At 36.9% G+C, this 13,700-nt stretch overlaps 1 protein-coding gene across 3 annotated transcripts in view; it reads right to left on the reverse strand.

Moving 5' to 3' along the window:
* Sik3 (SIK family kinase 3) overlaps positions 1–13,700 on the reverse strand; it is a 240,151-nt gene that overhangs the window by 68,595 nt on the left and 157,856 nt on the right. For all 3 annotated transcript variants that reach the window (XM_026396325.2, XM_026396326.2, XM_026396324.2), the window contains exon 4: positions 5,572–5,733. In XM_026396325.2, the coding sequence (XP_026252110.2) occupies positions 5,572–5,733 (162 nt within the window). The remainder of the gene's footprint in view (positions 1–5,571; positions 5,734–13,700) is intronic.

Raw genomic sequence — 13,700 nt, forward strand, 5'->3', positions numbered from 1 at the left:
TTGGAAACAAGATTACTTTCAAATAGCAATTCATCAACCATTAAAAAAATCAGATAACACCATTTTTAATTTGATAGCTTAACATAATCTGTATTTCTAAACATATCTTTGAAAGTTCCTTCCTCCTGGCCCAGATATCCGATTGATTATCCAGACCTTCCTTCCACTCTCCCTGGTACCTTGTTGCCCTCTCCTGCCTTTCCGTGTCAACTACCACCGTCCTCATGCAGGATTTTACCATTTGGCAGCCCTTCTTTCACTGGTCTTCCTATTACCCTTCCTGTCCCTTTCCCTACTCCCACTTTCTCTCCCCTGTCACCCTGATTTATTAAGCCTTGCATTCAAATAACTTCATGATCTAGTATAAAATCTGTCTTTCCTGCCTTGTTTGCAAACATGCTATACTCATGCCAGTGTTGTCATGCTTCTGCAACTGAGCTTTTCACTGGTATAAAAATGAACCCCCACAGTCCCAACACGAGCAGCCGGCCCTTGCCATCTCCCCCACTACAACTCTTTCCCCTTCTCCTCTTATCATCTTCAGTCAGGCTGACTTTTCTCCTACCTCACAAGTATATTAGATTCATCTCTCTTGGGCCTTTGCCTTGCTCTTCCTTCTGCTTTTACAACTCTGACTATCCTAGTTAAAAGCAATAGCTTGCCATGGTTTTATCACATTACTCAGATTTTGTCCTTTTCACAGATTCCTTGAGAGCTTATTTGCTTGTCTATCTCTCCCCATCAGACTGTTATTTCCAAGGGATATTTATATCTGCCACTTGTATCCCCAAGGCCTCCAATCAGTGCCTGCACATATCACTTTATCAGCATCTGCTGGTTGACTAAGCTTCTAGGAGTCTCTCTACGTTATTGATCCTATTATCTCTTAAGTCTCATCTCATTTAGGTCCTCAATAGGGTATTCATGTCTTTACTAGTACCGCTGTGAAATTCAGGTCCGTGACGTTATTGAGCACCTACTACAGAACAGGTATGTGCTAGCTGGTGGGAGTGAAACAACAAATGGGATACACAATCTACTCGAATTTTATAAAATAAAGGTTTCCTCATTCCTAAAATACTGTGGTAATCAGACTGTGCCATTGGTGTGGCAACAAACCATGATGTGCCTGTAACATCTCTTCTATTGCACTGAACTATCATGTGGCCATCACCCAGGGATGCAGGCCACATGCTGAGAGCCAGGTTGTATCTCTTCAGGCCTTCATGATTTTCTGTGGAACTTCACATACCTGAAGCATTAAAAAATGAAAAGGCAGAGGCCAAGAATCCTCTTCTTTTCCCAGCTTGGGGCTCTATATGAAAGAAACTTTACATGGGCACTCATTTATAAGAAATTCAAGGTTTTGGAAAGTGAATTGTGTCAGAAGATGAAAGGATTTCAATGTTTTCTAGTAAGTTATATTTATATGCCAAATATTATGAAATTAAGTGATATATGTTAAAATACTTTGTAAAGGACTTAACCATGCAAAGCCTAATTCTGATGTTAACATTTGGAGGTCAAAACATTTGCTGGCTGAATACACGGGGTTGAGCTTCTGTTTGCTCTTTTTGCTACCCAAGCACAGATTGTTTTAACAACAAGTAAGAACCACTGCAAATTCTTAGTCCCGGGTTTGGTAACTTTGCCTTTTGGAAATAAAATTCTTTATTCTGGAAATGATCAGTGTTTATACTGCATTACTAATAATGAAAACATCTTTTAAAAATTTTTACTCAAGACAGGTTTGCTTGTGCCATTAAGAAAAAATTTTAAATTCTAAAACCAGGAAGAAACTGGTTGTTTACCTGGGTTTCATTCTCTAGAAACAGAACAAAAATTCATAGATAAGAATTTAAGCACAAAAAAACTGTGAACTACGAAATGATGTTTGACTCTTATAATACCTCAAAATGAAGTTCACCTTCACATTGAGGGAGCACAAGTCTAAGATAGCTAGGCTAGCATGGGTACTTGTAATAGCTAGATTTTTATAGTATCAAATAATACACAAACTGCCACATTAATCCATACAAAAATAAACACAAACATCCCAGAACAATTATTCATCTTCTATAGTGAATGCATGATTTTTAAAATCATAAGGAAAACATGAATTTCTAACATTTCCTAATTTGATTTGTTGTTGTTGGTGGTAACTAGGGATTGAACCCAGGAGCATTCTACCACAAAGCTATTTGAGACCTTCCTACTTTTAACTTTGAAACAGGGTCTCGATAAATTGCCCAAGCTGACCTTGAACCAGTTATTATCATGCCTCAGCTTCCCAAATAGCTGGGATTAGAGGAGTGGGCCACCACACCCTGCTTTAATTTGAATTTTCATTAGTTCCAATTTTATTAGCTAGTGTACATGTATGATGATTTTAAAGATGAGCTGCTTAAAACTAATATCTTAAATAAAACAAAAAGGTCTCGTTTTCTCTCGTGTTTCTTTCACACACAGTACTTTCTTCTTACTGAGATTTAAAATGCTTTATCCAAAAGGACCAAAAAGATCAGAGATCTGAAAGTTATTTTAGCTTTTAAAATTAAAGTTGATTTCATTACCTATCTGAACTTCTCCTGTCAAAACCATCCAAGCTACCCTCCATAATTAGCCATGTTCTACTCAGCTTAAACTGGAAGCATTTCTCCCCCTGGTCCATTAAGTTCAAAGAAAATCTGGCAGATGAGAATGAGAATTTGATCTAATTTATGTGTGATAAAGGAAGTACAGGCAATGACTGAGAAACTGAGTAATGATGGCATGTAAGAGAAAAAAATGCATAAGCAAAGAAAAATGTTACATATTGTAGCAGGCCATAATACTAGAGGTGCTCATTTAATCTTTGTTTTGCTCTGAAAACAAACAATAAAAATGCAGGCTGTGGGTTGATCAATTTGAAAATCTTGCCAAAGTATATGTGTTATACACAGAGAGCCCAAGGCTGGCTGCCAACACCGCCAGGAGTCTACAATGACATGCCAGCAGGTAACAGACTCTCACTGTGAATACTTGGATTTGTTTTAACTACTAATGAAGGGAGGAAGGGGGAAGGGGGACCTAAAAATCACCTTACCCAAATATTTCAGTAGTTTCCAATTTCAATCATCAATGAACTCTGCATTTACTCTTGGTTCCTCAGTGCAAAAACTAAAGGACATAGGAATTTTCTTTAACTGAGTCAAAACTGTTCTAAATTCAAAATTAAGAACGAAGGAAACATACTTTTAAAACTTTAATTTTGTGTCAGTGGAGGAAGAATAAAACAACAGAACATGAAGAGGGCTTTCTTTCAATTTACAACCCTAGTCTGTAATCCAAAGATTCCCCCCAACGATGATCCAACAAATATATCTAAATTCTAAAGCCCATACTTTGTGAATGTGTTAACTTAAATGGTAAAGGGGACTTTTTGCAGAAGTGATTAAGGATCTTAAAATGGAAAGATTATCTTGGGTTATCTGGGAGAGTCCAGTGTAATCACGAGGGTCCTTACAAGATGGAATCAGGAGGACTAGAGCTATGAGCAGGTGATGTGACAATGGAAGCAAGAGGCTGCAATGATGACTAGGGGACCCAAACCAAGGAATGCAGGTAGCCTGTAATAGCTGAAAAAAGGCAAGAAACTAGATTTTTCTCTTCAGAATCTCCAGAATGAACCAGCCCTGCCAGCATTTTGTCTTTAGCCCTGGGTTACTGATCTTCAGAAATGTAAGTGAAAATCTTTGTTGTTTCAAGTCACTAAGTATGGTGATTTGTTACAGCAAAAGTAAGAGTTAATATATTCTATCATACTTCTAAGGATTGTGGAAGTGGGGCTGGGGATGTGGCATGCGTGCGGCCCAGGTTTGATCCTCAGCACCACATACAAACAAAGATGTTATGTCTGCTGAAAACTAAAAAATAAATATTAAAATTCTCTCTCAAAAAAAATTTAAAAAAAAAGGATTGTGGAAGTTTGGTAGATTTTATTACTATTAATTTAATTGAAGCTACAATAGTTACAAAAGAGGATTTAAAATTGCCAGGCTGCAACCCACTTCTGTGGGAACTGCCAAAATCTAGAGATGGTTGGAGAAAATAAAACAGACCCAAGAGGAAAGGAAAAACATGATTTTCTTGTAAGATAAAGAAAGTCTTAACCTTATACACTATGTAAGAGCTAGCCCTAAAAGAGTCTACAAATGATATGAAAGTTCTATACCAGAGTGCAGCGATCAGCCTGATATAAGTTAAAACCTAGGTGACATTCCAAGGGTGTAAAAGGGAACCTACACAAAGGAAAGGCAAAAGAATTGCCAGCCAGCAAGGGTATTATAGGTACTTTGACATATGATATAAATTTTATTTCTTATCTTCCAGCCTACTAAGGGAGTAAGCTTAGGTTTTTGTTTTATGTTTCTGTGGTCCTAGGGATTGAACCCAGGGCCTTGGCATTCTAGATGAGTACTCGACCACCAAGCTATAGCCCTAGCCCAAGGAGGAAAATCTTTAGAACTGCTTTTGTCATCTTGATCTTCCAAGGCAATGATTCTGAAACTACATTTCAGCTCTCTATATGAACTGCTCCCTTTGTAATCTGGGAGATGAGAGAAATGATCAGAAAACCAAAATGGCTTATTATTTATAGTGTCTATAAGGACTGTAATCATTTTCTTCTATCAATAGATGGTGAGCTTGTATTCTTTAGGCAAAATGCTGATAGTTTAGTAAAACTGAAGCATGAGCAGAGTTACAGTGGAAGTGCTTTATAGGCACTGTCAGATGGGCAGATTAGTGAAATTCGAGGAGATAAAAAGGCAGACTGAAAAAAAAGATTAGTTAAAACTACCTGAGTATCATCTTTAATAAACTTATGGAATCTGGACACATATATTTATATATGTATCCAAAAAATGCTCAGAAAAACCTTAAGAGGTCCTAAATTCACCTTTTAGCATCTCAAGAGATGAAGCAGCTTTTAATAAAAATGGTTTTGCGGGGAGGGAAGGTTGGACTGCCAGTCAGCCACTAGATGATCTACTCTTACTAAATTACCATAAAACACAGCCTTCAGAATAAGCATGTTTTATGTTGGTAGTGACATAAATCAGCCTCTTCAACTGAAGCTGAGAGGGCACACAACCTTATCAGTTTTTCCTTTCCATTTTATTCTACCTTTTATTCTTCCTATTTAAAAAGAACCCATCAACCAAAATAATAGAATTTTAAATACCATACTTTTATTTCTTTCCCATAGCCTAGTTTCCATTAATACTACATTTTAAAAAATGTATTCTGAAAGTTTGTAAATTTTCAGGCTATTAAAAAATAATCTATGGGCTGGATTGTAGCTCAGAGGTAGAGCACTTATCTAGCATGTGTGAGGCACTGGGTTTGATTCTCAGCATTGCATATAAATAAATAAAGGTCCATCAACAACTAAAATATATTAAAAAAAATTTTTTCCCCTACTTTCCCAGTACATCTTTCTAAATAGACGGAAATAGATAATTCCCGAATTTAAGAACCCTGCAGGAAAAGATCTTTGACCCTCTCTTACATTCTCAGCACACTTCTTACCTGCTATTTTGATATTTAGATTGGCGTCCAGAAGCAAATTTTCAGCTTTTAAATCACGATGGACAATGTTCCGACAGTGACAAAAATACACGGCTGTGACGATCTGTTTGAACTTCCGACGGGCTTCCTTTTCTGCCATTCTACCATGGGCCACCAGGTGGTCTGTTTTGAAGAAGAGCATAGTCAGTACCCATTTTGGATGTTGGTATAATATCAAAAGGTAGTCTTCAGGTGGGATGGATTGGAGGCCCCACCAAATGGCTGAGTTAAAGGAGTAAAACAAATAAAATGAGAAAAACATGTTTCTAGTCCTGATTTGTAGCCATAAAAACTCAGTAGTAATAATAAGAACCCAACTATTTTAAGTATAAATCCTGCTACACCCAAGTGTGCATACCAACACACTTGTACAACTGTAAGAAAAAAAGTGTTCTGGGGGTTTAATGGTATTTTTCAAGAATCACAACACTCAACACCTTGCTTGTCATACTCCCCATTACAAAAGCTTACACATACATTAGCTAATGCACACATAAAGATAAGAAGTATTTCCTGCATTAAAAGGTGAGTTAAAAGGCAAGAGTCCCTAAACCAGCAATTTAAGAAAAAGCAGGCATTGCCAAGGGAGAGAAATGCTTTATTCAGGACTCTGTTCAGGCCAGTATCTCTTCTGTTGAAGTTCTACACTTTGATCAGCAACATGCCTACATTTTTGTATCTGCATTTTTGGGGCTTACCAAATGTTTTTAAAACTATGCTATTAATTTTTTACAGATGATATCATGTTATGGTGTGAATGTGAGGTATCCCCCAAAAGCTCACATGTGAGACAATGCAAGAAGCTTTGGAGGAGAAATGACCGGGCATAGTCTTAACCTAATCAATTAATCAATTCCCTGATGGGATTAACTGGGTTGTGGCTGGAGAAAGTGGTTCATGGGGGGCATGGCTATGGGGTATATACTTTGTATCTGGAGAATGGAACACCTCTTTCTCTCTATCTCCACCCTCCCCCACCCTTTCTGATTATCACGTGAGCTGCTTCTCTCTCCCACACCCTCCGCCATGATGTCCTGACTCGCCTCAAGCACTGAAGAATGGAGCCTGCTGTCTATGGATTGAGATGTCTGGTGTCTGAAACCGTGAGCCTCTAAATAAACTTTTCCTCCTTTACAATTGTTCTGGTCAGATCTTTCAGTCACAGTATTGAAACAGCATCAATACATGTTACTAAAGAATATCCATGTGATAAATTCTATAAATCTATAAATTGGGCCATCCTCAAATTTTTAAAAAGTAATTTGATTTCTAATCAATACAGGAAGTTCCTTAAATACTATCCAATAATGGCAGCAGATTTACACTGAATCAATGACATATATATCCATGACTCAGTTCTTCATAAACCAACACATACAGGTCATGACAACTGAAACGATTAAAAATCTTAGTTGTGATACAGTATATTCTGATTGAAATATTTAATAGTGTCATCAGCACCGTCCTTTAACCAACTGATTTAGCAGGAAAGAGGACATATTTGCCATTCTAAACATCCTGAAATAGTAGGAAAGTGAAAAATTAGACAATATAGAAAAATGTACTGCTGTTTGTTTATCAATAGTAAGTAGCTCCACTAATACCACCAGATCACCAGATTGACTTGGTGACATCTCACCCACAGGACCAGTCAGGTATTACCTCCTCCCCACACCCATCACAAAAAGGAAATTCAGGGTAAAACATCATTACTAGTGCAAAGACTGAGAACTTGGGGCAAGAAATGGTAGGGGAAGGGTGAAGAAAGAAAGCCAGGTGATATAATCCATCTATACAGCAGATTTTGAAAAAACTCAAACCACATCCTGACCATAGAGAACATAAAATTCTGGAGTATGAACACTATAGTAACTTTAAAAACATGTCATATAAATAAATAATTAAGAAATTTTTTAAAAACTATTATAATTTTTATTTGCCATGCACAAGATCTTTGAAACACTTCCTTTAAAATAATTATTGTTATTTCCAAGTTACCAATTAATAGGAAAAAAGAGAAAATAAAAAGTCTTTGGCTGGGCCATTAAAGGACTAGAACACAGTTTCCAATGGGAGTTCAGAGGTAGTGATAAACGAGCTTATACTCTGGTGTGTTTAGACTTTTGGTGAGATCTGTCATATGAACTTTAAACAACACAAAGTCTGTGACTAGGGACAGTAACTTAACATAAGCTGTTAAAGAACTGGACATCCATCAGATGTAGAACGCTATGTTTTATTTTAAGAGGCCATTCTCTAACAGTACCTGCTCCTTTGACCCCCTATTTCTCCTAAGAGAGGCCTAATTATTCTAATAATATGTTTTAGTTGCTAAACTTTGTCTAATTAAAGAGCTTTGAAGAGACAGCTATTCTTGAGAAACATAAAAATAAGCTCTTATGAAGGTTTGCCATCAGAAGCTCATCTGGCCAAGTCACCCATTAATTAAAATGCCCCAGAGACGTTCGTCTGGCAGTAAATACTAATTACCAGAACACATCAAAGCACTTTTTAAAAGCGACAGAATGATTGATTTTGTGATTTCCAAAATGATTTTCTTTTATTAAAAAAAAACTATAAATTCCTAAGTACCTTATTTTCCTAAAATGACTAGAAAGTTCTCCAAATTGCTACAAAGACCCTGCAGGAGCCATAGGAATGCAGCCTAGTTCTGTTTTATCTCCACAATGACACATTGGTTGTCCTTGGACAAAACATTCATGCTGACAATACTCCCACCCCTTGATGTGCTAAACAGAAGTAAACTCGGTTGCATGCCATAGCTAAAGAAAGGATAGTGTATTTGGGAATAAATCTGTGCTTTCATTATGACAAAACTCTAATTTTCAAAGATGTTTTAAAAAGACAATTTTAAAAAGGTGCATTCAATATTATACCAGAGATCTTTAAGCATTTTGAAATAGATGACAAAGTTCTTCAGGATTCTGTAGTGCTTAAAGGTGATTATTCTATATACCCATAGTCACTGTTAATGGTTCTGGTTAAAAGGTATTTGTGGCGGCACAGTGGGTACAACTATAATAGTTAAAGCTACCCTCAGCCTAAACTATAATATTTTCCCCAAAGTGAACCACAGTATTCCTACAGTTATAAAGAAGATACAAAAATCACTTTTTTAAGAAAAAAAAATGTTAGCTACAAATATTAGACATTTCCTGCTAGCTACTGTATGAGATGTTCAATTTTCTCTTCTTTGGTAGCACTGTGCTCTTCCCCGCATAAGGGTATTAGTGGGTTAGTCTCATTCAGATTTTAGCCTCAGGTTTTATTTTTGCCATCTGACTCCCCCGACTCTCCCTGTTAGTTTCCCCATGGGGTCTAGTGGGTGTGCCAGGAAGCCTGCAGTGGCTTTCAGTCCCTCCTGAAAATCGCCTTTCAGCTGCCCGCTGACAAATGGCTGCTTTATATTCCTATGTGCTCAATATAGGCAGCAAAAGTTCAAGTTCAAAAGTGATATTTAACTTTAAGTGAAGAAATCCAGAGCAGGAGCCCAGCCTGGACTTAACACACCCATCACAGCATTTGAATAAATCCTGGCTGTTTTCAGAAGGCCCATGAAATAAAATGGCTCCTGAGTCCACACAATATTCAAAGTAAAATAAATTTTGAACCTTGTCAGGATAAACTCCACTTGCAAGGAATTCTAAAGAGTTATTGTACTTCTTTCAGGCAATTCAGTGGACTAGTTCTCCTAAGCACTGGCTACAGATATCACCCAAATCCTCTATCTAATCACCTGACAAGCTAGCCATGACCCCAGCTTCTGTTATTTCTAGATTCCTGCCCCCCCCCATCTAAATAAACTCCAATGAGACGCCTGCTACATAAAGTTCATCAGTCCTTTTTCACGGTCAGTTAACTATTTATCTATTTAGAACTGGGAAAAATTTAAAGTTTTCTTCTACCACAACTCTACTCCCACCATCTAAACCAAACAGGGATGAGGTAACTCTCAGCTAAAAGGCAAAAATGGTTCTTCTGTTTCAAGTTCTTACCAAGAGTAAAGAGTCTAAGTTTCCTTTCTCACTTTTCAATCACATAAATCATTTGGCACTGGCCTTTTTAATCTTTATCTGCTCTTACACACCCACCCCCACACAAAGTTAGTGACGCTACCAAACTAATACATTCTCAAAGGGGTGATATTATTGGATTAAGGGGTGAATTGAATTTTTCGATTTTAAAAGTCCTAGAACACTAGAACATAAAGTTTCCTTCAGAATTCTCTGTAATATTGCATCATTCTTAGGAAGAAATACCTCGTGGTACATTTAGGTTCTAACCTTTCAAAGAGTGAAAACACACATAAGCCAGGCTTCCCTTCCCCAGAGCAGCTTCTCTGGATGCTCAAGAGGCATGCCACTAATGGGACAGTGTGATGAGCTAATATTGCTTAAAATAAGTCACTTTTCCACTCCAAGCAGACACTGTCTTCGTTCATCTGCTAAGACTACAACTCACTGCTGATGCCAAACACGGCTGAAAAGGAACCTGACAGTATGTCCAGCAATGGGCAAAAACCGTATTTCTCAGGCTGAACAGCAAACACAGCTGAGAAAGGGGGAAGGCAGCACGTGTGCCCCCCTTAGGTGGCTACCTGAAAAAATTTCTGCCCATCCCAAGCTAACCACGGGTAGCAATTCTTTACTTTGTCACTCAGTTCTATCATTTCTTCTTCCTACACCCATGGAAACGACTTCCTGTTTATCAAACAAATGCTTCATTCCAAAAGAGCCAGGGTGAGGTTAAAATAAATCAGCTGCCCAACAGCAGGTTCAGAAGGGCACTTGCTTTTCTGTTTTAAAGACTACACTCACTTTAATATCTTATTGTCCTAGAATTCACAGACCCAGGTTGCCACTGATTAGAGGAAGAGGGCTTGTCATTTTATTGTCCTTGCCAAGAATATAACTACCTTACACCTGGCTTCTTGATTTGCTTGTTACTACTTTTCTTCATTTTTCCAGTTGTGTAGGACAAAAAAATTTGTGTTGTCTTCCATTCTTCTCTTCCTCACATACCCCACACCCAATCCATTAGGACATCCTGTTAACTATACCTTTAAGACATATCCAGAATTCAGCTCTCCCTCACTCCTCTCTCCACTGCACTCTAGTGCCACCAAGTCAGTTGAACAGCCATTGTCTCTTTTCTGGATTACTGCAATCTCTTCCTAATAATACTTCTAACTAGTGGCACTACTTTGGCTTTTAGCTTTCTGCATCTGCATTCAAAAATAACAGCCAATGCAATCTTCTCCTTCTTCTTTTGAAATAATTATTGATTCAAAAGAGGTTGCAAAAATAGTACAAACAGGTCCCATATACCCTCCAGTTTCCCCTAAGGGTCAAATCTAACAAAGTTAAAAAACAATGTCAAAACCCAGAGTTTGACAAGGGTACAATCTGCATAGAGTTCTATGTCATTTTATCATATGCAGATCTGTGAAACTCCCATGAGATAGAGAACTGCTTGGTGCAGTTACACTTGCTTCCCTTCTTCCCACCATGCCTAACTTCTGGGAACCACAAATCTGATGTCCACCTACATAATTTTGTCATTTAAAGAATGTTACATAAATGGAATCATATAGTAGGTGACTTTTTGAGATTGGCTTTTTTCATTCACCATAATGTCCTTAATATCCAAAGAAGTTGTTGCATATATAAATCATTTGTCCCTTTTTACTACTGAGAAGTATGAAACTATACAATGGTTTGCTATTGAAAGGCATAATGGTTGTTTCTAGATTTTGGTTATTAGGGAAAAAGCCGCTATGAACAACTGTGTATAAGTTCTTGTAATGAAAGTAAGTTTGCATTTATATGCTGTCAGGATGGTTCTTTTAAACCCTAAATCAGATCATGTCATTTTTTTCCCTAATTCAATGGATTCCAGTTTGTGACCTCTAATCTCACCTTCCACTGGCTCACTCAGAAATTCTATATAGCCATATGTGCCTCCTTGCTATTTCTGAAGAACAGCAGCAATATTCTTGCCTCTTGGTAATTGTTCTATTTTTTATGCCTAAAGTGTTCTTCAGCTAGCTTTTTTTTCTGCATGAGCTTTTATAAAAACATAACCTCAGTGAGGTCTTTCCTGACCACTCCTATTGTGATTGTCAGCTCTCCCCTTGATATCTACCTCTCCTTTGAACTTTTTATCATTTTCTAAGTAATTATACATTCTACTTAGAGTTTGTGTAATGTCTGTCTCACCTACTAGCAAGTAAACTTCATGAGAAGAGGGAATTTTGCCTATTTTGTTTACTACTACTGTATCTAATACTTGGAACAGTATCTGGCACATGAGGCACTTAGTATATATTGAAAGAACAAATAGTAACTGAATGAATTCTTATTCCAGCTTCCTAAAACTACTTCTGGACCATGGATTTTTTGTTTGTTTGTTTGTCTGTTCCACATGTTTACTGGTGCATTATAGCACATAATAATGGAATTTGTTGTTACATATTTGTACATGCATACAATATAACAATATAATTTGGCCAATATCACTTCCCAGCACTTTCCCCCTTCCTTGCTGTTTCCTACCCCTTGGTCCCTTTCCTCTACTGATCTCCCTTTGATTTTCATGAGATGCCCCCCCACCTCAGCCACCTTTCTTTTCCTTTTTCCTCTCTTGCTTCCACATATGAGAAAAAAATATAACAACCCTTAACCTTCTGAATTTCTTATTTCACTTAACATGATGGTCTCTAGTTTCATCCATTTTCCTGAAAATGATATAATTTCATTTTTCTTTATGGCTGAATAAAATTCCATTGTGCATTTGTACTACATATTCTTTATCCATTCACTTACTAATGAACACCTAGGCTGGTTCCGCAGTTTGGCTATTGTGAATTGTGCTTCTATAAAGATGGGTATGAGAGTATTACTATAGTATAATGACTTTAATTCTGTAGGATAAATACCAAGGAGTGGTATAACTGGGTCATATGGTGGTTCCACACCTAGTTTTTTGAGGAACCTCCACACTGATTCCATACTGGTTGTACTAATTTAGAGTATAGAAGTGTTCCTTTTTCCCCACTGGTTGTACTAATTTACAGTGTAGAAGTGTTCCTTTTTCTCCATATCCTCTCCAGCACATATTATCTGTATTCCTGCTGAATGCCATTCTGACTGATGTGAGATAAACTTCCTGTAGTTTTGCTTTGCATTTCTGTAATTGCTAATGATATTGAATATTTTTTCATACGTTTGTTGATCAATTCTACTTCTTCTTTTTAGAAGTGTCTATTTAATTCATTTGCTGTTTATTAATTGGGTTATTTGATATTTTTTGGTGTTAAGTTTTTTGGATTCTTTATACATTCTAAATATTAATCCTCTATCCAGAGGAGTAGCTAGCAAAGATGGACCTTGGATTTTATTTTAAAAAAGAATGCTGAATTAAATTTTATTGCTCAACTAAATGGATTTAGTCTTCCAAAGTAATCCAAAGAGGTACACTAACATTTGTGAAGTAACTTCACTTACAGGAGAGTCTATACTAGGTATTAAAGCAAAAAGTACCTTAAATTTTCTGACATCTTTTCTTTTGAGAAAACACAATTGTTTTGAGAAATATCTTAACAATCATAAGACATGCTTTATCTTTGAAATTTTTAACTAGAACTATTTCTATTTTTTCTATGTTTCTTTACTACATAGAACAGTGCTCTACATTTGAGGAACGCTTGATAATTATAAATTAACTCAAGACTACAGGTGGCCTTTGGTTTCCACACAGAACTGGTTTTAGGAACCCTCAGGATATCAAAATCCACAGATGCTAAAATTGTTAGATAAAATGGTGCAGTACTTGCACAATACCTACACATATCTTCCTGTATACTCCAAAATATCCCTAGATTACTGGCTGACTATAGGGTTTTACAAAAACACACTGCTTTTTACCTTTCACTTTGACACTAAAGAAGGTTTATAAAAAGTATTTTCTGGGGCTGATGTTGTAGCTCAGTGGTAGAGCGATTACTTAGCATGTGTGAGGCACTGAGTTCAATCCTCAGCACCATATTAAAAATAAATAAATAAAACAAA

Source organism: Urocitellus parryii, chromosome 4, assembly GCF_045843805.1.
Source record: "Urocitellus parryii isolate mUroPar1 chromosome 4, mUroPar1.hap1, whole genome shotgun sequence".
Taxonomy (NCBI): Eukaryota; Metazoa; Chordata; class Mammalia; order Rodentia; family Sciuridae; genus Urocitellus; species Urocitellus parryii.